General features: G+C 42.8%; 1 protein-coding gene across 1 annotated transcript in view; it reads right to left on the bottom strand.

The window, feature by feature from the left end:
* Positions 1-20,231, bottom strand: part of LOC138670277 (zinc finger ZZ-type and EF-hand domain-containing protein 1-like) — a 306,056-nt gene that overhangs the window by 270,068 nt on the left and 15,757 nt on the right. Inside the window, exons 2-4 of the mRNA XM_069757472.1 lie at positions 5,937-6,081; positions 1,076-1,270; positions 168-339 (exon numbers count right to left, since the gene is read on the bottom strand). Of these exons, the coding sequence (XP_069613573.1) occupies positions 168-339; positions 1,076-1,270; positions 5,937-6,081 (512 nt within the window). The remainder of the gene's footprint in view (positions 1-167; positions 340-1,075; positions 1,271-5,936; positions 6,082-20,231) is intronic.

The following is a 20,231-nucleotide window of genomic DNA, read 5'->3' as shown; positions in this document are numbered from 1 at the left end:
TGGGAAAACCTCTAAGAAAAACATGGATGTCTCTGAAATAAGACATCGAATCGCAGATATCAAGGTATAATTTTATTCTACTTTCTAAGTCCTGTAAGCCCATAAAGACACTTTAGATGTCTAGACCCCACTGACAGGTTCAATACAAGACAAAAAAAAAAACATACCGTATCCAGTGAGATCGGGCACTACCGTCTGATTGCCAGTAAGAGGCCGTTTCCCCATTTGTCATCTTGTCAATATCTGAAGAGTTAGATGAGGTTTCAATGCTGCTGTAACACTTAGTTATGGTTTTACATTTCAGAGTTTCATCACTGCCACTCAGAACAGAAGATGATTCTGGAAAAGAAGTAAATATTACATGAATTGTACATTTTCAGGAACAGGAAAAAACACTCTTAAGTTTCTTGAGTCCTCAAAGATCGTTCACCAAAACAACAAGTCCCATTATCCAACTGTGGGTGTAGACGTTCATTCACATGGATGAAACATCCTACAGCCACTGGGGAAGTGACATAGTTAGAAAGGCCATGCCACTACGTCCAAGGCAGTGCACAGAAGTGTGAAGAAACTGGTGCTCTACTGCCATATTCTTCACACCTGCAGTTCTCTGGCTGAGGGGCTCATCTAAGTGGTCAAGTCTCCACTAAAATATTTAGAGAGTCAAATGGCCAGACGCGGAATAACTTCTAATACTCTGGGTAAGGGAAAATTTGATTTAGCCATATAATGGACTACCATACAAAAAATCTAAGAAGCACAACTGTACACAATGAAAATTATAGATCTTAGCCCACAGTCAATATGGCTCTCCTGGGTTACAAGGGTCATGTATATTTTGAAATGTTTAACTGAACATTTAGGGAAAATTAAGCTTACTTTGCTTCAATAATACAAATAATGTATTATTACACGTATAAAAAAATATTTTTTTTCATTATGCTGATGGTAAAAGGTCAATAATAAAGTAAAAATACACGCTTTACATGGGAACTATATGCACACAAAAAAAAAAAAATTATACAGCCAAAATCAACTGGGACCAATCTTAATGGTGAAACAATAGAAAACTCACCTTTCTCTTTTTTGAGAAGTCTTTCAAGGTAATCCTTCAGTACAGAAGACCTCATGGTACATATGTTATTGCAGCATTCTAGTATGGGATAAGGGATCACAGTACTGGAAATACGGTTTCGATGCAAAAAGCGCAGAATCTTTGAAGAATGTAAACTGAGACGCTCTTTTGATTTGGTGAATATGTCGATAAAGCCTAGAAAAATGAAAATAGAGACCAAGAAAAAAAAATGCTACTTCATCTCAAAACTTAAAGTCATATTCCTCATTAGTTAAGTAATAGCATTCCAATGCTGCTAGGTCTCCTTACTGAAAGTGCGGCTATTGGGAGAATTATCACCTCCCAGAAGCTGACAGCTTTCAGACATGGGCGCAAGCACGGAACCGCTAGTTATCACTCACTTTACCGTAAGCTCAGCCCAGAACTTTGTGCTGAGCTATGAAACACTGCTCTGGGACGTGTCAGCAGTCCCCACTCACAGTGCTGTGAATGACTGACTGCAACCGCTCTGTGCATGCCTCCTTGACAATCTCAGAGGCTCGCTGGAGGAAATAAATTACATTTTCTCCCAGTAGCTGCACTTTTACTAAGGGGGCCTGGCAGCACTGTAATGCTAATTACCTGCAGGTAGATACTTTGAGGCGACAGGTTTTCTTTAACAAAGTTAAAGGCATTATCACCTTTCAGGAAAATTCTGGTTCCTGGGCATAGTTTGTTATTAAGAAACAAACTACATTTCACTCACCCTCCTTGGGTCCAACACTCTCCACTGCTGCTTTCAGTGTGTTATTGGCTGCAGCGCTGAACTCACGTCAACACTTCAGCCAATCAATGAGATTAGCGGCTCCGAGTGCAGCGTTCCATCAGAGTCGCTAAGCTCAGTGATTGATTACACTGCTGTCAATGTGACGTCAGTGAAGTAGTCAAATAGCAGACAACAGGAGCAGCGGAAAAGACTCGGAGCTTGGCACAATGAGTAAAGCCCATTTTTTTATGTTTATTTGTTTGTTTAGGAACAAATTGCGGCCGAAATCAACAATCCCTTTAAATATCCCGTCTGTATAACGTGCTGCACAGAATTACTACCAATGATCAAAAACATCTGTTGACCACACTTGCTATACATGTAACACCCAGTGGCTATGATCACCAGTAGTAATTATTTGCAGCACATAATATAGATATACATAGATATACATAAGAAAGAAAAACAAATTATATATATATATATATATATATATAAATAATTTTTTTTTTTTTTTAAATTTATGTTTTTCTTTCTTTCCCATCAACTATGGAGGTATCATGGGGAGTTTGTAAGTAATCTGCCTTTTTATGGGCTCTTTTCACATGATTTATGATTATGACCACAGATTACCTTAAAAGTTTAATGTTGAGGATATTAAGTAGCCTGCAGAAGCAAAACATTTTTTATGAAAGCAAAGTGTAAAAATATTTTTTTGCCTCAAATACACTAATATATGCATATATACAACACCAAAAAGAAAGAAGTTGGTTACATATATTTTCATCTTTTACTGTGAAAAATAAGAAAATGGGCTGATGTAAAAGTTTGGACACCCTGTTTGGTTAGTACCTAGTAGCACCCCCTTTTGCAAGTATCACAGCATGTAATGCTTTTTGTAGTCAGCCAAGTGTCTTTTAATTCTTGTTTGAGTGATTTTCATCAATTCTTCCAGTTCTGTGAGATTCCTGGGTCATCTTGAATGCACTGCTATTTTGAGGTCTAACCACAGATTTTCAATGATGTTCAGATCAGGGGACTGTGAGGGCCACTGTAAAAGATTCAGCTTGTGCCTTTTGGAGGTAGTCTATTGTGGATTGTGACGTGTGTTTAGCATCATCACCCATTTGTAGAAGCCATCCTCTTTTCAAACTTCAGGTTTTTTTTTTTGTTTTTACAGATGGCGTTATGTTTGCATCATTAATTTGATGAATGTCATTGAATTCTTTCTTCCCTCTACCCGTGAAATGTTCCTCTTTCCATTGGCTGCAAAACAACCCCAAACCATGATTGATCCACCCCCATGCTTAATGGTTGGCAAGATGTTCTATTCCTGAAATTCTGTGCCCTTTTTTCTCCACACATCTTTGATCATTGTGGCCAAAAAGTTTTATTTTAACCTCATCGGTCCATAAGATTTGTTACCGAAATGCATCAGGCTTGATTAGATGTTCTTTTGTATACTTCTGACACTGAATTTTATGGTGAGGATGCAGGATAAATTTTCTTCTGATGACTCTTCCGTGAAGGCCATATTTGTGCAGGTATCTCTGAACAGTAGAACAATGTACCACAACTCCAGAGCCTGCTAAATATTTCTGAAGGTCTTTTGCAGTCAAGCAGAGGTTCTGATTTGCGCCTCTACTAAAGGTACCGTCACACTAGACGATATCGCTAGCGATCCGTGACGTTGCAGCGTCCTCGCTAGCGATATCGTCCAGTGTGACCGGCAGCAGCGATCAGGCCCTTGCTGTGCTGTCGCTGGTCGGGGAAGAAAGTCCAGAATTTTATTTCGTCGCTGGACTCCCCGCAGACATTGCTGAATCGGCGTGTGTGACACCGATGTCTTCGCTGGTAACCAGGGTAAACATCGGGTTAATAAGCGCAGGGCCGCGCTTAGTAACCCGATGTTTACCCTGGCTACCATCCTAAAAGTAAAAAAACAACCGCTACATACTTACCTACCGCTGTCTGTCCCCGGCGCTCAGCTTCTCTGGTCTGGCTGTGAGCACAGCGGCCGGAAAGCAGAGCGGTGACGTCACCACTCTGCTTTCCGGCTGCCCGTCGCTCACAGCCAGTACAGAGAAGCAGAGCGCCGAGGACAGACAGCGGTAGGTAAGTATGTAGCGGTTGTTTTTTTACTTTTAGGATGGTAGCCAGGGTAAACATCGGGTTACTAAGCGCGGCCCTGCGCTTATTAACCCGATGTTTACCCTGGTTACCGGGGACCTCGGGATCGCTGGTCGCTGGAGAGCTGTCTGTGTGACAGCTCTCCAGCGACCAAACAGCGACGCTGCAGCGATCCGGATCGTTGTCGGTATCGCTGCAGCGTCGCTTAGTGTGACGGTACCTTAATGCTACAAGCAGTTCTCACTAAAATGTTGCTTGGTCTTCCAGATCTTATCTTGACCTCTGTTGTTCCTGTTAACTGCCATTTCTTAATTACATTTTAAACTGAGGAAGGGGCAACTTGACAATGCTTTGCCATCTTCTTTGTAGCCTTCTCCTGCTTTGTGGGCCTCCACTATTTTCAGAGTGATAGGCAGCTGCATAGAAGAACCCATGGCTGCTGTTTTTTTCGCAAAAGGTTAGAGGAGGGTGGGTTTTTATAAAGCTAGGAAATTGGCATCACCTGGCCTTTCCTAACGATAATCGTAAACAAGCTATAACAAGCTAATATTAGGCTAATTAAGGTCTGAAACCTTGGTCTAAGTTATAGGAGCACACAAATCCCCAAGGGTGCCCAAACCTTTGCATCAGCCCATTCTCATTTTCGTAATTTTTAAATTGTAAAAAAATAATATATTTGTCTTTAACGTTAGACATTTTAGAGATTATATCATCTTCAACTTGCTTAACTGTTCACATTAATATTTTTTACCTGGGGTGCCCAAACTTTTACATGCCACTGTACATATATTTTATATCATACAAGCAAAATAAATTAATATCATAAATTATACTTAAAAATAAACATATGTATAGTGGTGAAAATAAGTATTTGATACACTGACGATACGAGACAGAATCTAAAAATAAAAAGACAGAAAATCACTTTGTATGATTTTTTAATAATTAAATTGCATTTTATTGCATGAAATAAGTATTTGATCACCTACCAACCAGCAAGAATTCTGGCACTCACAGACCTGTTAGGGCTTCTTAAAGAAAAACTCCTACTCTGCACTCATTACCTGTATTAATTGCACCTGTTTGCACTCGTTACCTGTATAAAAGACACCTGTCCACACACTCAATCACACTTCAACCTCTCCACCCTGGGAAGACCAAGACCACCAGGAACAAAATTGTAGACCTGCACAAGGCTGGGGTGGTCAACAGGACAGGACGATGGCTCAGTGGTTAGCACTGCAGCCTTGCAGTGCAGGGGTTCTGGGTTCAAATCCCACTATGGACATCTGCAAGGTGTTTGCATGTTCTCCCCTGTCGTGGGTTTCCTCCCACACTCCAAAGACATACTAATAGGGAATTTAGATTGTGAGCCTCATTGGGGACAGCGATGATAATGTATGTAAAGCGCTGTGGAAATAAGATGGTGCTATATAAGAAAAGTAAAATACCAACTGCACCATTTTGAATGGAGGATAGATGGGGTCATGTATTGCGAGATTTTGGCCAACAACCTCCTTCCCTCAGTGAGGCCATTGAAGATGGGTTGTGGCTGGGCCACATGACAATGCCCTGAAACCAGGGCAACTTAAAAAGTGGTTCTGTAAGAAGCATTTCAAGCTCCTGGAGTGGCCTAACAAGTCTCCAGACCTGAAATTGGTCGAGAACTACAGGAAACGTCAGACCTCTGTAATTGCAAACAAAGATTGCTGTGACAAATATTAAGTTCTGTTTTTCAATTGTATCAAATACTTATTTCATGCAAATAAAATGCAAATTATGTAAAAATAATACAATGTGATTAAATTGATTTTTTTTTAAAGATTCTGTCTCTCACAGTTAAAATGTACAAACGATAAAAATTACAGACCTCTCCATTCTTTCAAGGTGGGAAATCTTGCAAAATCGTCAGAGTATATTTATTTTTTTATTTTTTTTATGTTTCTGCACTTGTCGTAGAGTGTAAACATAAAGAATCAATATTACCGGGCGTGAGAGAACAGGCTTGCAGCTGTCGGATAACATGACTCAATTCCCCTTGTAGATTGGCACCACTGGAGGACTTGATGGCTTCTAGCATGCTCTCCAAGTCAACCACCTCATCGCCTTCAGCATCAAACTGTGCAAATGCCTGAAAGAGATGCCCATGGTTAATCCCACAGGGAAACTGTCTGCAAAAAGTTAATAAACCAGAAGTGAATGATGGAGAGAAAAGTGGACTAAAGTACATTTCCTTATTTTTTGTATGTTCAAGTGTTACTTCTGACTACACTTCAGCCTTTCCTGGGGATATAGAAAAAGCAATCACTGGACAAATCCAATATAGGGATTCTAATACAAATGTATAATACTAACTGCACACATTAATAGATAAGAGTGCAACTGTATTAGGTGTATAGAAGACGCTAACATCTTACTTCTGTTAACAGTGTATTAAATGGGTTTCCAGGACTGAGATTATTGATGACCATCAATATCAGACGTGCAATTATTAGGTCCAGTGGCCAGTGGAAGTCCATATACTATGTATGTAGTACCCTGTAACTCAGGTTCCACTGAAAATAAGTGGAGCCGAGGAGCAGGGCCTGACAATGGCTGCTGCAGTGTGCAGAATTGTATTCCTGCAGCTCAATGAATTGAGTACATCCGCCAGCCATGAGACCCGATGACAGCTGTTGGTGGAGGTGCCAGGTGTCAGACACTCACCGATCAAATATTGATGAACCATCCAAAAGAGCTCCTGTCAATGTCTTACCCCTGAACAACCCTTTTAAGACAGAATTTTTGGCGTATGTTTTCACAATACGTTTTGGCACCTGTTCATTGGTCCCGTCGGGGCTTACGTCCGAGCCCCCTGCAAAACCGGATTCGGGGGAAGTGTAACGATGCAGCCATACACTGTAATGGTGCCAACAGAAAGAACGTGCGTTCGGTTGTGCATCATTTTTGCGAGTATACGACTATTTGAGGTGGACACTCAGCTGTAGTAGACTGCACCTCGTGTTCATCACCAATAAACATACACACCTGAAAATTATGCATGACTGAGCAGATATCCACTGTCAGCACCATTATAGCTTATGGCCCCTTAGGCACATGCACACAAATCCCGTTTTGCGGGGCGTTCAGACATAACCTCCTCGGGACCAACAAACATGTGTCAAAATGCAGTGTGAATCCAACCCAACAAAAAATTTGCCATAAAACACACAAAAAAACATAGAACACCGATCAGAAGGTGAACGTTAGTTTGTTTTTCAAATTAAATGGAAAAATGTCTAATTTAGAAATTGATGGCAGCAAGAGATCTCAAAAAAGTTGGGACGGGACCATGTCTACCATTGTATATCTTCCCCTCTTCTATTTGCAAGTCTGTAAACGAGTGAGGAGACCAAATGATGGTATTTTTGGAGAGGAATGTTGTCCCATTCGACCTACTCAACAGTCCTGGGTCGTCTTGGATGGATTTTTCTTTCTTGATGGAATATGGAAAAGCCTTCCCTGAAGCAGACACTGTCTGAATGAAAAAAAATATTGGTCTAAACCCTCTATATAATGCTCAGCATTTAGAGTGTCTGTAACGATGTGCAAGCTGCCCATGCCACAGACACTAATGCAACCCCATACATCAGAGATACAGGCTTTTCAATTGTACTCCGATAAGCTGGAAGTTTCCTCTGGTCTCGAGTCCACAAGACAACTTTCGTGGTTTCACATTTTGACTCATTTGACCAAAGAACAGTTTTCCATTTTCGCCTTTTCCATTTTCGCCTCAGTCAATTTTCAATTAGCTTTGGCCCAGAGAAGATGTTGGCGTTTTTGGGTGGTATTGATATATGGCTTCTTCTATGCATGACAGAGCTATAACTTGCATTTGTGGATTGCACGGTGAACTGTGTCCCTTGTACAATGGATTTCTCCAGAATCTCTGAACATTCTGATTTTATGTATAGTAGATGATGGGATATTCTAAGATTCTGATTAATCAAGACCGGTTTTGTTCACGGCAGCCTGAAAGGTAAGGCCCCTTTTACACATCAGTTTTTTGCCGTCAGTCACAATCCGTTGGCTCGACGGATCGATGGATCAGTCACAGATTGTGAAAAACTGATGCGACGGATCCGTTCTTTGGACGTATCCGACTAGTAGAACTGGCTGATTGGATTGGAGCATGCTCAATTAAAAAAAAAAAAAAAATCCGGCGCCATATGCTTCCATTCTAGCAAACGACGGACTGCGCCGGATCCGTCGCTGTCCGCTTTTTCGACGGACACAAAAAAACGTTACTTTGTCTCGAGCCGCAGGATGAAACGTGAGGCCATCTGTCGCAATCTGTTGCTAACACAAGTCTATGAGACAAAAATGGATCCGACGGCATCAGTCACCGGATCCGGTTTTTTTTTCTTCAAAATTCGACGGATTGCGGCTGATGGCAAAAAAACTGATGTGTGAAAGGGGCCTAACCTGCCAGATCCCCATGCCCGCCAATCCCGCAGCATTTAGCTATGTATGATTAAACTCCATGCCTAACCAGCCCTGTATAACATCATTCAGTTAAATAAATGGTTTAAAAAAAAAAAAGCATTTAAAACCTCAGCTTTCCCTATACTAATGAGGGCTTTGTCTAGTTAAGGCTTTGGTGTCCCCAGACTAGTCAGTCCTCTTTCCATGTTATCACGCCCCTGTGGACATGATAACATAATTTTCAAGGGTAGCGTCATCCCCGCTCATGCAAATCTAGCGCGTGTGCGCTGCTCCTTCCAGCAGTGTCACTTCGTCTCTGAAGTCGGGTGTACGCTTCCTGGCCTTAGAGAAGCACTGTGTAAGTCCAAAAGATGGCATCTAGTCATGGGCAGTACGCCTCTGACGCCAGGAAGCATACACATGGCTTCAGAAACGCAGTGACGCTGCCGGAATGAGAGTCACTTGTGCGTAGATTAGCATGACAAGAGATGAGGCAGACTCATGCAAGTTATGTTATCACGCCCACATGGCGTGATAACATGGAAATAGGGCCGACTAGTCTGTGGCAACTAACACTATCGACTAGCCCTCATTATCATAAAAAAGTGGAGGCTATAAATGCTTTTTTAAAGCAGGTTAATCACAAATAGCTGGATGCTGCTGGATTGGAGGGCATGGGGGATCAGGCAGGTTCCCTTTAACGAGGGGGCTTCTGGAGTCAGATGCTCCCGATTCATGAAGAGGTGTACGCTTCTTTCATGAATCAGGAGCATTTGATTAGCGGCATGCACCTGCATATATATGCCAGAAATCGCACTCCACTTAGGTACTGAAGTGAAATTTCTGGAGTATGCAGTGCCATAGTTAGTCATGATTTAGACAAGCTGTGGTGTCTATTGTGTCGGAGCTGGGAGAAACTGGCATGGAAATGATAAAACTCGCAAATTTGAACTCTTGAGTCGCATCTAAAAAAATTTACGAATTTTCAATATTTTTACGCCAGAATTCGGTCATGAAAGCTTTGAAGAATCAGGCCCAAAGTTTTTGTAATTTTACATCGAAGAACATTTTTTCTGAAATTGTTCCATAATTTTTAGGTGCAGTTCCACAGATTGGTGAAGTTCTGACCATCTTGCTTCTGAAAGACTCTGCCTCTTCAACATGCTCTTTTTATGGTCATATGACTTTGCTGAAAACTGACCCTCCAGCAGTTTTTCATCAGTACCACTTTTACAGCCTTTTGTTAACCATGAACCAACTTTTTTTTTTTTTTTTTTTTTTTTTTAAGATGTGTTACTGCCATCAATTTTTAAATGAGTTATTTATTTTTTTTTTAATTAAAAGTAAACAATTTCTAACTTTCAACTTCTGATCAGAGTTCTACTGTGAATAAAATATGGCTCTAAGATTTCCAAATCGTTGCGTTCTTTACATTTTATACAGCATCACAACTTTATAAATTAAGGTTGTATATGCTTCTTATTGGACATTTAGCCCACAGATCCTTCTTTCTCTGACATTATTTACCACATACTAGATCCTACTTTATTGGACATTATTTAGCAGATTACAGATCCTTCTTTATTGGAATAATTTAAAGGGATTGACCACTTCTAGGACAACCCCTTCTCGATCTGATTGTGTGGTGATGATAAAAAAAAAAAATACCCATACTCACCTCCCGTGCCCGCGATGTTCCAGCAGACTCGGCACTTGCCTTCCCGGGTGCGGTTGTTATGAAAGGTGAGCCTGGAGCCCAATCAGTGCTGGCTTCACATAAATCAAACATCAAGAGGACGTGAGAGAGCAGTGGCCGCCCTAGCTTTCTTTTGAAGTTCAATACACCCGAAGGCGGGGCCAGTGACGCCAGTGCGGATTGGGCATAGAGCTCGCATGTCATAAGAACCGCACTAGAAAATGGGGAACACAAGTGCGAACACCACTGGAACGGCACCAACACGGGTGGCGAGTGTAAGTTATTTTAATTAGCAAACATTCAGACCGAGAAGGGGTTGTCCTAGTTGCGGAAAACCTTTTTAACAAACACTAGATCTTTCTTTAAAAGACATTTAGCATATACTAGATCTTTCATTACTGGACATGATTTACCATATACTAGATTAGTCTATTCCTTTCCTTTACCATTGAAATTGATGTCAGCTGGGGTGCAGCCACAACAATAGCGCTAAACATGTGATTACGATCCACCTAGATACAAGTGGCATCCCGCCAGGTGCAATCAAGGTTCAACCAAAGGTAAATTCTAAAGAATACGTTCCCTGTGCCAAAAATGGTCAAAGTTTAAAGTACAGGGCAGGGTCATTTCCATCTTATCACATCTAATGCCTTGTAAATATATTTTATCCACATACACCGAGTGAATAAGTAACGAAATATGGAGGGACATTGGATGACTACAAAATATAATATCATATTAAGGGCCTCCACAAGGGAATGTTCACAGAGTTTATATGTATTGCAGAACTTTTTACAGCTGTTCTATTTCTTTGAATGGGTTTGTAAAAACTTATGCAGATCCTTGCAAAAATAAATAAATAAAAAAGTGTAATGGATTTTTAGTTACAAAATTTGTTGAAGTTGCTATACAGCTGCTGAGAAGTTCGCAAAGCCTGACAAATAAATATAAACGTAACCCACGTTCCTCTTTTACTGTAAGAATACTGTGGCTCAGAGACTATTACCAAGAAAAATAAATAGAATTTTTGCAGTGTTGACCGAAAAGGTGAACCTAGTCTTGTGTATTATGGAGTTGCATTACCAACATTTCCCTAATAAATCTCTAGAAAACAAATGACTGCTGTTATAAGCAGGAGCAATTCAGGTAATAAGGGGAAGCAGCCATGGGGAACCCAAGATCACTGCTGCAGTGCCAAAACCATCAGCAGAATGCAGACACCGTTTACAACATGGGAATTACAGCTGAATTATGGTGGAAAGTTTCACACGGAGACAAAATAATCTGACCATTTGGAGCATGCTCGCTTTTCCAGGCAGAAGTCAGTGATTGCCATTGCCCAATGCATGGACAATGCAGCAGCTTAAGGGTGCACAGAGGATGTCAGATTTTAGCGCTGTTTCAGAACAGCAAGAAGCCAAGGGGAAAGTGCTGAGGAGATACTGAGCAGAGATGGGCTTGCCCTGCCATTGAGGTACATGCCAACCTATTTGAATAAGAAATGTTCATTTTATACACAATGTTAAAAGGGGTTATCCAGCCTCTAAAATTGATGGATTATTAGATCGGTGGGGGTCCGAATATTGTTTGAAGAGGCTGCTGCATATATGTGTATGGCGCAGGCTCCCCAATATTTATATCCACTTGCAGGCTGGTTCGTTCTTACTCGCCAACATTATGAAACTGCAATATCTTGCAAAACAAAAAATAAATGATACAGGCAAGTATGAATCAGCCTGCAAGCCAATATAAGCATTAGAGAAGAATGAACACAAGTGCCACAGCTGAGCTGAGGGGGTGCCAATTGCCAGGACCCCAAAAATGTCTTATTTTAAAGGAAACGTGTCAGCAGGTTTAGCGGATACGAGTTACGGCCACCGCCATCAGGGGCTTATCTACAGCATTCTATAATCCTGTAGATAAGCCCCCAATCTGACCTGTAAGAGAAGAAAACTAACTTATTATACTCACCTGTGGGGCGGCCCGGTCTGGGGGGTGTCGCTCTTCTTGTTCCGGCGGCTCCCATCTTATGATGCCATCCTCCTTCTTAGTTCGCGTGGATGACGCGTCCCTGCATCCACACAGTCTCCTCGGCATCGAGATCCTGCACGGGCGAACTTCTTTGCCCTGTTGAGAGCAGAGCAAAGTACTGCAGTGCGTAGGGCCTCTGACCTTCCACAGCGCCTGCGCACTGCAGTACTTTGCTCTGCCCTCAACAGGCCAGATAAGTACGCCTGCACGATGCCGAGGAGAATGTGTGGATACTGCGGGACAAGTCATCCACATGAACCAAGAAGGTGGACGGCGTACCAAGAAGAGCGATACTCCTCAGACCAAACCACCAAGCAGGTGAACAAGGGCTAGACGGAGTCAAGAGTAACTCTGCTGCCTCATTATAGTGAATGGATCCATCGGGGGGTTTCATCTGTCATCTCACTTGGAGATTTAGATGGAAACCCCAAAGTAATTGGTCAGTGTAGAGCGCCAGATAACTGATCCAAAATGTTATGTAAAATGCTCCCAATAAAAGCTTCAACACAATCCATAGAAAAAAAGCAAACCCCCACAGGTCTGTCATCTGTTAATGGAAAGGGGCCTCCATGTTACTGGTAGCGCAAAGGCTCTGGAAAAGCTAAATGGCTCCTACCCGCCAAAAGAAATTCTGCAAATTCTGCGCTCTCAAATCCAAATGCCCTTCTCCCTTCTAGGCCCCAAACTGCACCTAAACCACATATTGCGTCCACATTTGGCATTTCAGAAGTGATGAGAGCCCACCTAACTTACGGGTGCATGCCTCAAGAAGAACGGCCTGAGAATAATGTACTGGCGACTGCAATGTACTGGTCACTACAAAGGCAGTTTGCAATTTTCACTTGGCAACAATCATTGCTGCCTGTTTCTGGAAAACACCCATGGAGCCAAAATCGCCACTACACCTGTAGATAAATTCCCCAAGGGCTATAGTTTCCAAAATGGGGTCACTTGAGGGATTCTGCTCTTCTAGCAATTAGGAACTCTGTATATGGAGTCCGCTAAGGCTACGTTCACATTAGCGTTATGCTAGTTTGCGTCGGGTGACGCAGCGGCGACGCATGCGTCATGCGCCCCTATATTTAACATGGGGGACGCATGCGTTTTTGTTTGTTGTGTTGTGCGACACATGCGTCTTTTTTGCCGCAAGCGTCGGACCAAGAAAACGCAACAAGTTGCATTTTTCTTGCGTCCAAATTTTGGCAAAAAACGACGCATGCGTCGCAAAACGCAGCGTTTTTGCGTGCGTTTTTATTTGCGTTGTGCATTGCGTCACCGACGCAGCGGCGCACAATGCAAATGTGAACGTAGCCTAACTGTCCTAGGAAAATCTGCGCTCCAGGAGGCAAATAGCGCTCTGTTCCTCTCAAATCTCTCCATATGGCTAAAGTACTGTACAGCCACATATCGGGTATTGCCACGTTCAGTAGCAAATGTGGGACAAATTTTGGTGGCAATTGTATCCACTTGTGTGAAAATGTAAAATCTGGGGCTAAAAAAAAATTGTGGTAAAAATGTAGTTATTTTTTCTTCACTGCCCAATGGTATAAAATTCTGTGACACATCTGTGGTGTCAATATGATCACTGCACCCCTAGATGAATTCATTGAGAGGTGTAGTTTGTAAAATGGGGTCTCTTACAGAGAGCTCTCCTGTTCTGGCACCTCATGGGCTCTCCCAGTGGGTAATGGCACCTGCAAACATAACAGTGAAATCTGGCGCTCCTTCCCTTCTGAGCTTTGCACTGTGCCTGAAAAATATTTCCCAATTACATGTAGGTTATTGGCACTCAGGAAAAAATGGACCTCAGTTTGTTGTAAATGAAATAATTCCTTTTAGCCTTTAGAAAAATTAAAAACTTGGGGCTAAAACAATATTTTAGTGGTAAAAACGTAATTTATTCTTTCTTCACCGCTCAGTGGTATAAAATTCTGAGGCACAAGTGGTGTCAATATGATCACTGCACCATAGATGAAGTAATTGGGGAGTGTAGTTTGTAAAATGAGTTCACAACAAATTTTAGGGTCCATTTTATCCTGTTACCCTTGTGGAAAAAAAAAAATTGGATCTGAAATCAATTTTTGTGAAAAAAGTGAAATGTTAATTTTTTTTTTTTTTTTTAATTTCTGTGAAGAAACTGCTTCTTGAATGTGGTATTGAGCAAATTGAGGGGTGCAGTTTTTAGAATGCTGTCACTTTGGGGTATCTTCTAACATATAGACCCCTTTAAAGTAACTTCAAATGTTAAGTGGTCCCAAAAAAAAAAATTAATTTAGAAATGTTGCTGGGAAAATGAAATGTTGCTGGTCAACTATTAACCCTTCAGGTGATTCACGGCAGCAGAAGCAACATGGAAGGAAAAAATGAACATTTAACTTTTTAGTCACAAAAATGATCTTTTAGCAATAACTTTTTTTATTTTCCCAAGGGTAAAAGGACAAAGTGGACCCTGAAAGTTGTTGTCAAATTTGTCCCGAGTACGCCGATACCCCATATGTGGGGGGGAACCACTGTTTGGGCGCACAACAGGGCTCGGAAGGGAAGGAGCGCCATTTGACTTTTTGAATGAAAAATTGGCTCCAATCTTTAGCGGATACCATATCGCGTTTGGAGAGCCCCTGTGTGCCTAAAGATTGGAGCTCCCCCACAAGTGACCCCATTTTGGAAACCAGACCCCCTAAGGAACTTATCTAGCTGCATAGTGAGCACTTAGAACCCCCAGGTGCTTCACAAATTGATCCGTAAAAATGAAAAAGTACTTTTTCACAAAAAAAATTTTAGCCTCAATTTTTTTCATTTTCACATGGGCTACAGGATAAAATGGATTGTAAAATTTGCTGGCCAATTTCTCCTGAGTACACCGATACCACATATGTGGGGGTAAACCACTGTTTGGGCGCACGGCAGGGCTCGGAAGGGAAGGCGCGCCATCTGACTTTTTGAATGAATAATTAGCTCCAATTGTTAGCAGACACCATGTCGTGTTTGGAGAGCCCCTGTGTGCCTAAACATTGGAGCTCCCCCACAAGTGACCCCATTTTGGAAACTAGATCTCCCAATGAACTAAATAGATGTGCGGTGAGCACTTTGAACCCCCAAGTGCTTCACAGAAGTTTATAACGCAGAGCCGTAAAAATAAAAAAAATCAGTTTTCTTTCCTCAAAAATTATTTGTTTAGCCCGCAATTTTTTTATTTTCACAAGGGTAACAGGAGAAATTGGACCCCAAAAGTTGTTGTCCAGTTTGTCCTGAGTACGCCGATACCCCATATGTGGGGGTAAACCAGTTTGTGTGCTCGTCGGGGCTCGGAAAGGAAGTAGTGACGTTTTAAAATGCAGACTTTGATGGAATGGTCTGCAGGCGTCACGTTACGTTTGCAGAGCTCCTGATGTGCCTAAACAGAAGAAACCCCCCACAAGTGACCCCATTTTGGAAACTAGACCCCCCAAGGAACTTATCTTGATATGTGGTGAGCACTTTGAACCCCCACGTGCTTCACAGAAGTTTACAACGCAGAGCCGTGAAAATAAAAAAATAATTTTTCTTTTCTGAAAATGATGTTTTAGCAAGCAATTTTTTTATTTTCACAAGGGTAACAGGAGAAATTGGACCCCAATAGTTGTCCAATTTGACCCGAGTACGCTGATGCCCCATATGTGGGGGTAAACCACTGTTTGGGCGCACGGCAGAGCTCAGAAGGGAGGGAGCACCATTTGAGTTTTTGAACGCGAAATTGGCTGGAATCAATGGTGGCGCCATGTCGCGTTTGGGACTCCCTGATGTGCCTAAACAGTGGAAACCCCTCAATTCTAACTCAAACACTAAAGGTACCTTCACACTGAGCAACTTTAGAACGATAACGATAGCGATCCGTGACGTTGCAGCGTCCTGGATAGCGATATCGTTGTGTTTGACACACAGCAGCGATCAGGATCCTGCTGTGACATCGCTGGTCGGAGCTAGAAGGCCAGAACTTTATTTCTTCGCTGGATCACCCGTTGACATCGCTGAATCGGCGCAGGGCCGCGCTTAGTAACCCGATATTTACCCTGGTTACCATTGTAAATGTAAAAAAAAAAAAAAAAAAAAAAAAAAACACTACATACTTACATTCCGGTGTCTGTCGTGTCCCCCGGCGTCAGCTTCTCTGCACTGTGTCAGCGCCGGCCGGCCGTAAAGCAGAGCACAGCGGTGACGTCACCGCTCTGCTTTACGGGCGGCGCTTACACAGTGCAGGGAAGGTGACGCCGGGGGACGCGACAGACACCGGAATGTAAGTATGTAGTGTTTTTTTTTTTTTTACATTTACAATGGTAACCAGGGTAAACATAGGGTTACTAAGCGCGGCCCGGGGACTTTGGCATCGTTGGTCGCTGGAGAGCTGTCTGTGTGACAGCTCTCCAGTGACCACACCGACTAAACAGCGACGCTGCAGCGATCGGCATCGTTGTCTATATCGCTGCAGCGTCGCTTAATGTGACGGTACCTTAACCCCAACACACCCCTAGCCTAAACCTAACCCCAACACACCGCTAACCCTAATCTTATCACTAATTCCAACCCCAACCCTAATCCAAACCATAACTCTAATTCCAACCCTAAGGCTATGTGCCCATGTTGCGGATTCGTGTGCGGATTTTTCAGCACCGTTTTTGAAAAATCCGCAGGTAAAAAGCACTACGTTTTACCTGCGGATTTACCGTGGATTTCCTGCGTTTTTTGTACGGATTTCACATGTGGTTTTACACCTGCAGATTCCTATTGAGGCGCAGGTGAAAAACACTGCGGAATCCGCAAAAAGAATTGACATGCTGCGGAAAATACAACTCAGCGTTTCTGCACGGTATTTTCCGCACCATGAGCACAGCAGATTTGCTTTTCCATAGGTTTACATGGTACTGTACACCGCACGGAAAACTGCTGCGAATCCGCAGCCAAATCCGCACTGTGTGCACATACCCTAGTTCTAAACATAGTTCTCGCCCCAGCCATAGTTCTCGCCCCAGCCATAGTTCTCGCCCCAGCCATAGTTCTCGCCCCAGCCATAGTTCTCGCCCCAGCCATAGTTCTCGCCCCAGCCATAGTTCTCGCCCCAGCCATAGTTCTCGCCCCAGCCATAGTTCTCGCCCCAGCCATAGTTCTCGCCCCAGCCATAGTTCTCGCCCCAGCCATAGTTCTCGCCCCAGCCATAGTTCTCGCCCCAGCCATAGTTCTCGCCCCAACCATAGTTCTAGCCCCAACCATAGTTCTAGCCCCAACCATAGTTCTAGCCCCAACCCTAGTTCTAGCCCCAACCATAGTTCTAGCCCCAACCATAGTTCTAGCCCCAACCATAGTTCTAGCCCCAACCATAGTTCTAGCCCCAACCATAGTTCTAACCCCAACCCTAGTTCTAAACCCAACCCTAGTTCTAACCCCAACCCTAGTTCTAACCCCAACCCTAGTTCTAACCCCAACCCTAGTTCTAACCCTAACCCCAACTGCAACCTTAACCCTAATTCTAACCCTAAATGCAACCCTAACCCTAGTACTATCCCTAACCCTAGCCCTAACCCTAACCCTAGTGGAAAAATAAAAATAAATATAATTATTTTATGATGTTCCCTACCTACAGGGGTGATAACGGGGGGGCTATTTACTATTTTTTTTTATTTCGATCGCTGTGATAGGATGTATCACAGTGATCAAAATGAATGAATGAATCTGCCGGCCGATTCGGCGGGCGCACTGCGCATGCACCCGCCATTTTGCAAGATGGCGGGCCCATCCTGGAAGCCGGACGGACATAGGGAGGAACCCCAGGGCTGGGTAAGTATAGGGGGGGTGGGATCGGACAGCGGGGACAGAACGGAGGGGTCAAGGCTGACAGAGGCATCAGAACGCCGCTGTCAGTGTGTGGGGGGGCAGATCGGGGTCTCCAGCTATGGCCGATGCTATTGCAGCATCGGCCATGGCTGGATTGTAATATTTCATCAATTTTCATTGCTGGAATATTACGATTGTTCTGATTGGCTGTTTAAATTGAAACAGCCAATCAGAGCGATCGTAGCCATGGGGGGGGGGGCGAAGCCACCCCCCGGGTTGAAGTACCACTCCCCCTGTTCCTGTAGGTCGGGTGAAATTGGAGTTAACCCTTTCACCTGGCCTGCAGGGACACGATCATTCTGTGACACAGCATATGCGTCACAGGTCGGATAGGCACCGACTTTCATGACGCATACGCTGTGTCACAGGTCGGGAAGGGGTTAACATGTAAACCACCCCCAGAGGTTACATCATGATTACACGAAAAAAAAAATGTGCACAAAAGTAAGGAATGTATATATATATATATATATATATATATATATTATTATTTATTATTATAGCGCCATTTATTCCATGGCGCTTTACATGTGAGCCATGGCGCTTTACATGTGAGATATATATATATTTTTTTTTTTTTTTTGCTGTCTATAGATGAAAAAAACACTGCAAAGAAAATTAAACAAATGCTGAAAGAAGTGACATGCTGCAGTTTGCAAAAACACAGCAGTTTTCCAAATCAGTCAAGAAAAAAAACACAACATTTGCATGAAAAAATGCAGCAAAAAAAAAAAAAATGCAATATGTGAACCTATCCTTACACTGCTCATAAAAAGTTAGGAATATTTGGCTTTTGGAAGAAATTTAAGGAAGATCCTAAAATGCACTCTAACCTTTTCAGATGAGCTTAACCCCTTCCTGACCTTTGACGTACTATCCCGTCGAGGTGACCTGGGCCTATCTGACCCTCGACGGGATAGTACGTCATAGCGATCGGCCGCGCTCATGGGGGGAGCGCGGCCGATTGTGCCGGGTGTCAGTTGCCTATCACAGCTGACATCCGGCACTATGTGCCAGGAACGGTCACGGGCCGCTCCCGGCACATTAACCCCCGGCACACCGCTATCAAAGATGATCGCGGTGTGCCGGCGGTATAGGGAAGCATCGTGCAGGGAGGGGGCTCCCTGCGGGCTTCCCTGAGACCCCCGCAGCAACGCGATGTGATCGCGCTGCTGCGAGTGTCTCTTACCTCCTCCTCCTTGCAGGCCCGGATCCAAGATGGCTGCGGCATCCGGGTCCCGCAGGGAGGGAGGTGACTTACCAAGTGCCTGCTCAGAGCAGGCGCTTGGTAAGCCTGCAGCGCTGTAAGTCAGATCGTTGATCTGACAGAGTGCTGTGCAAACGGTCAGATCAGCGATCTGTGATGTCCCCCCCGGGACAAAGTAAAAAAGATTTTAAAAAAATTTCCACGTGTAAAAAAAAAAAAAATTCCTAAAGAAAAAAAAAATATTCCCATAAATACATTTCTTTATCTAAATAAAAAAAACAATAAAAGTACACATTTAGTATCGCCGCGTACGTAACGACCCAACCTATAAAACTGTCCCACTAGTTAACCGTTCAGTAAACACTGTAAGAAAAAAAAAAAAAAAAAGAGGCAAAAAACAACGCTTTATTATCATACCGCCGAACAAAAAGTGGAATAACACGCGATCAAAAAGACAGATATAAATAACCATGGTACCGCTGAAAACGACATCTTGTCCCACAAAAAAACGAGCCGCCATACAGCATCATCAGCGAAAAAATAAAAAAGTTATAGTCCTCAGAATAAAGCGATGCAAAAATAATTATTTTTCTATAAAACAGTTTTTATCGTATAAAAGCGCCAAAACATAAAAAAAATATATAAATGAGGTATCACTGTAATCGTACTGAACCGAAGAATAAAACTGCTTTATCAATTTTACCAAACGCGGAACGGTATAAACGCCCCCCCAAAAGAAATTCATGAATAGCTGGTTTTTGGTTATTCTGCCTCACAAAAATCAGAATAAAAAGCGTTCAAAAAATGTCACGTGCCCGAAAATATTACCAATAAAAGCGTCAACTCGTCCCACAAAAAACAAGACCTCGCATGACTGTGGACTCAAATATGGAAAAATTATAGCTCTCAAAATGTGGTAACGCAAAAAAATATTTTTTGCAATAAAAAGCGTCTTTCAGTGTGTGACGGCTGCCAATCATAAAAATCCGCTAAAAAACCCGCTATAAAAGTAAATCAA

Source organism: Ranitomeya imitator, chromosome 3 (genome assembly GCF_032444005.1).
Source record: "Ranitomeya imitator isolate aRanImi1 chromosome 3, aRanImi1.pri, whole genome shotgun sequence".
Taxonomy (NCBI): Eukaryota; Metazoa; Chordata; class Amphibia; order Anura; family Dendrobatidae; genus Ranitomeya; species Ranitomeya imitator.
The sequence above is the reverse complement of the archived record's forward strand: the minus strand, read 5'-3'. Positions and strand labels throughout refer to the sequence as shown.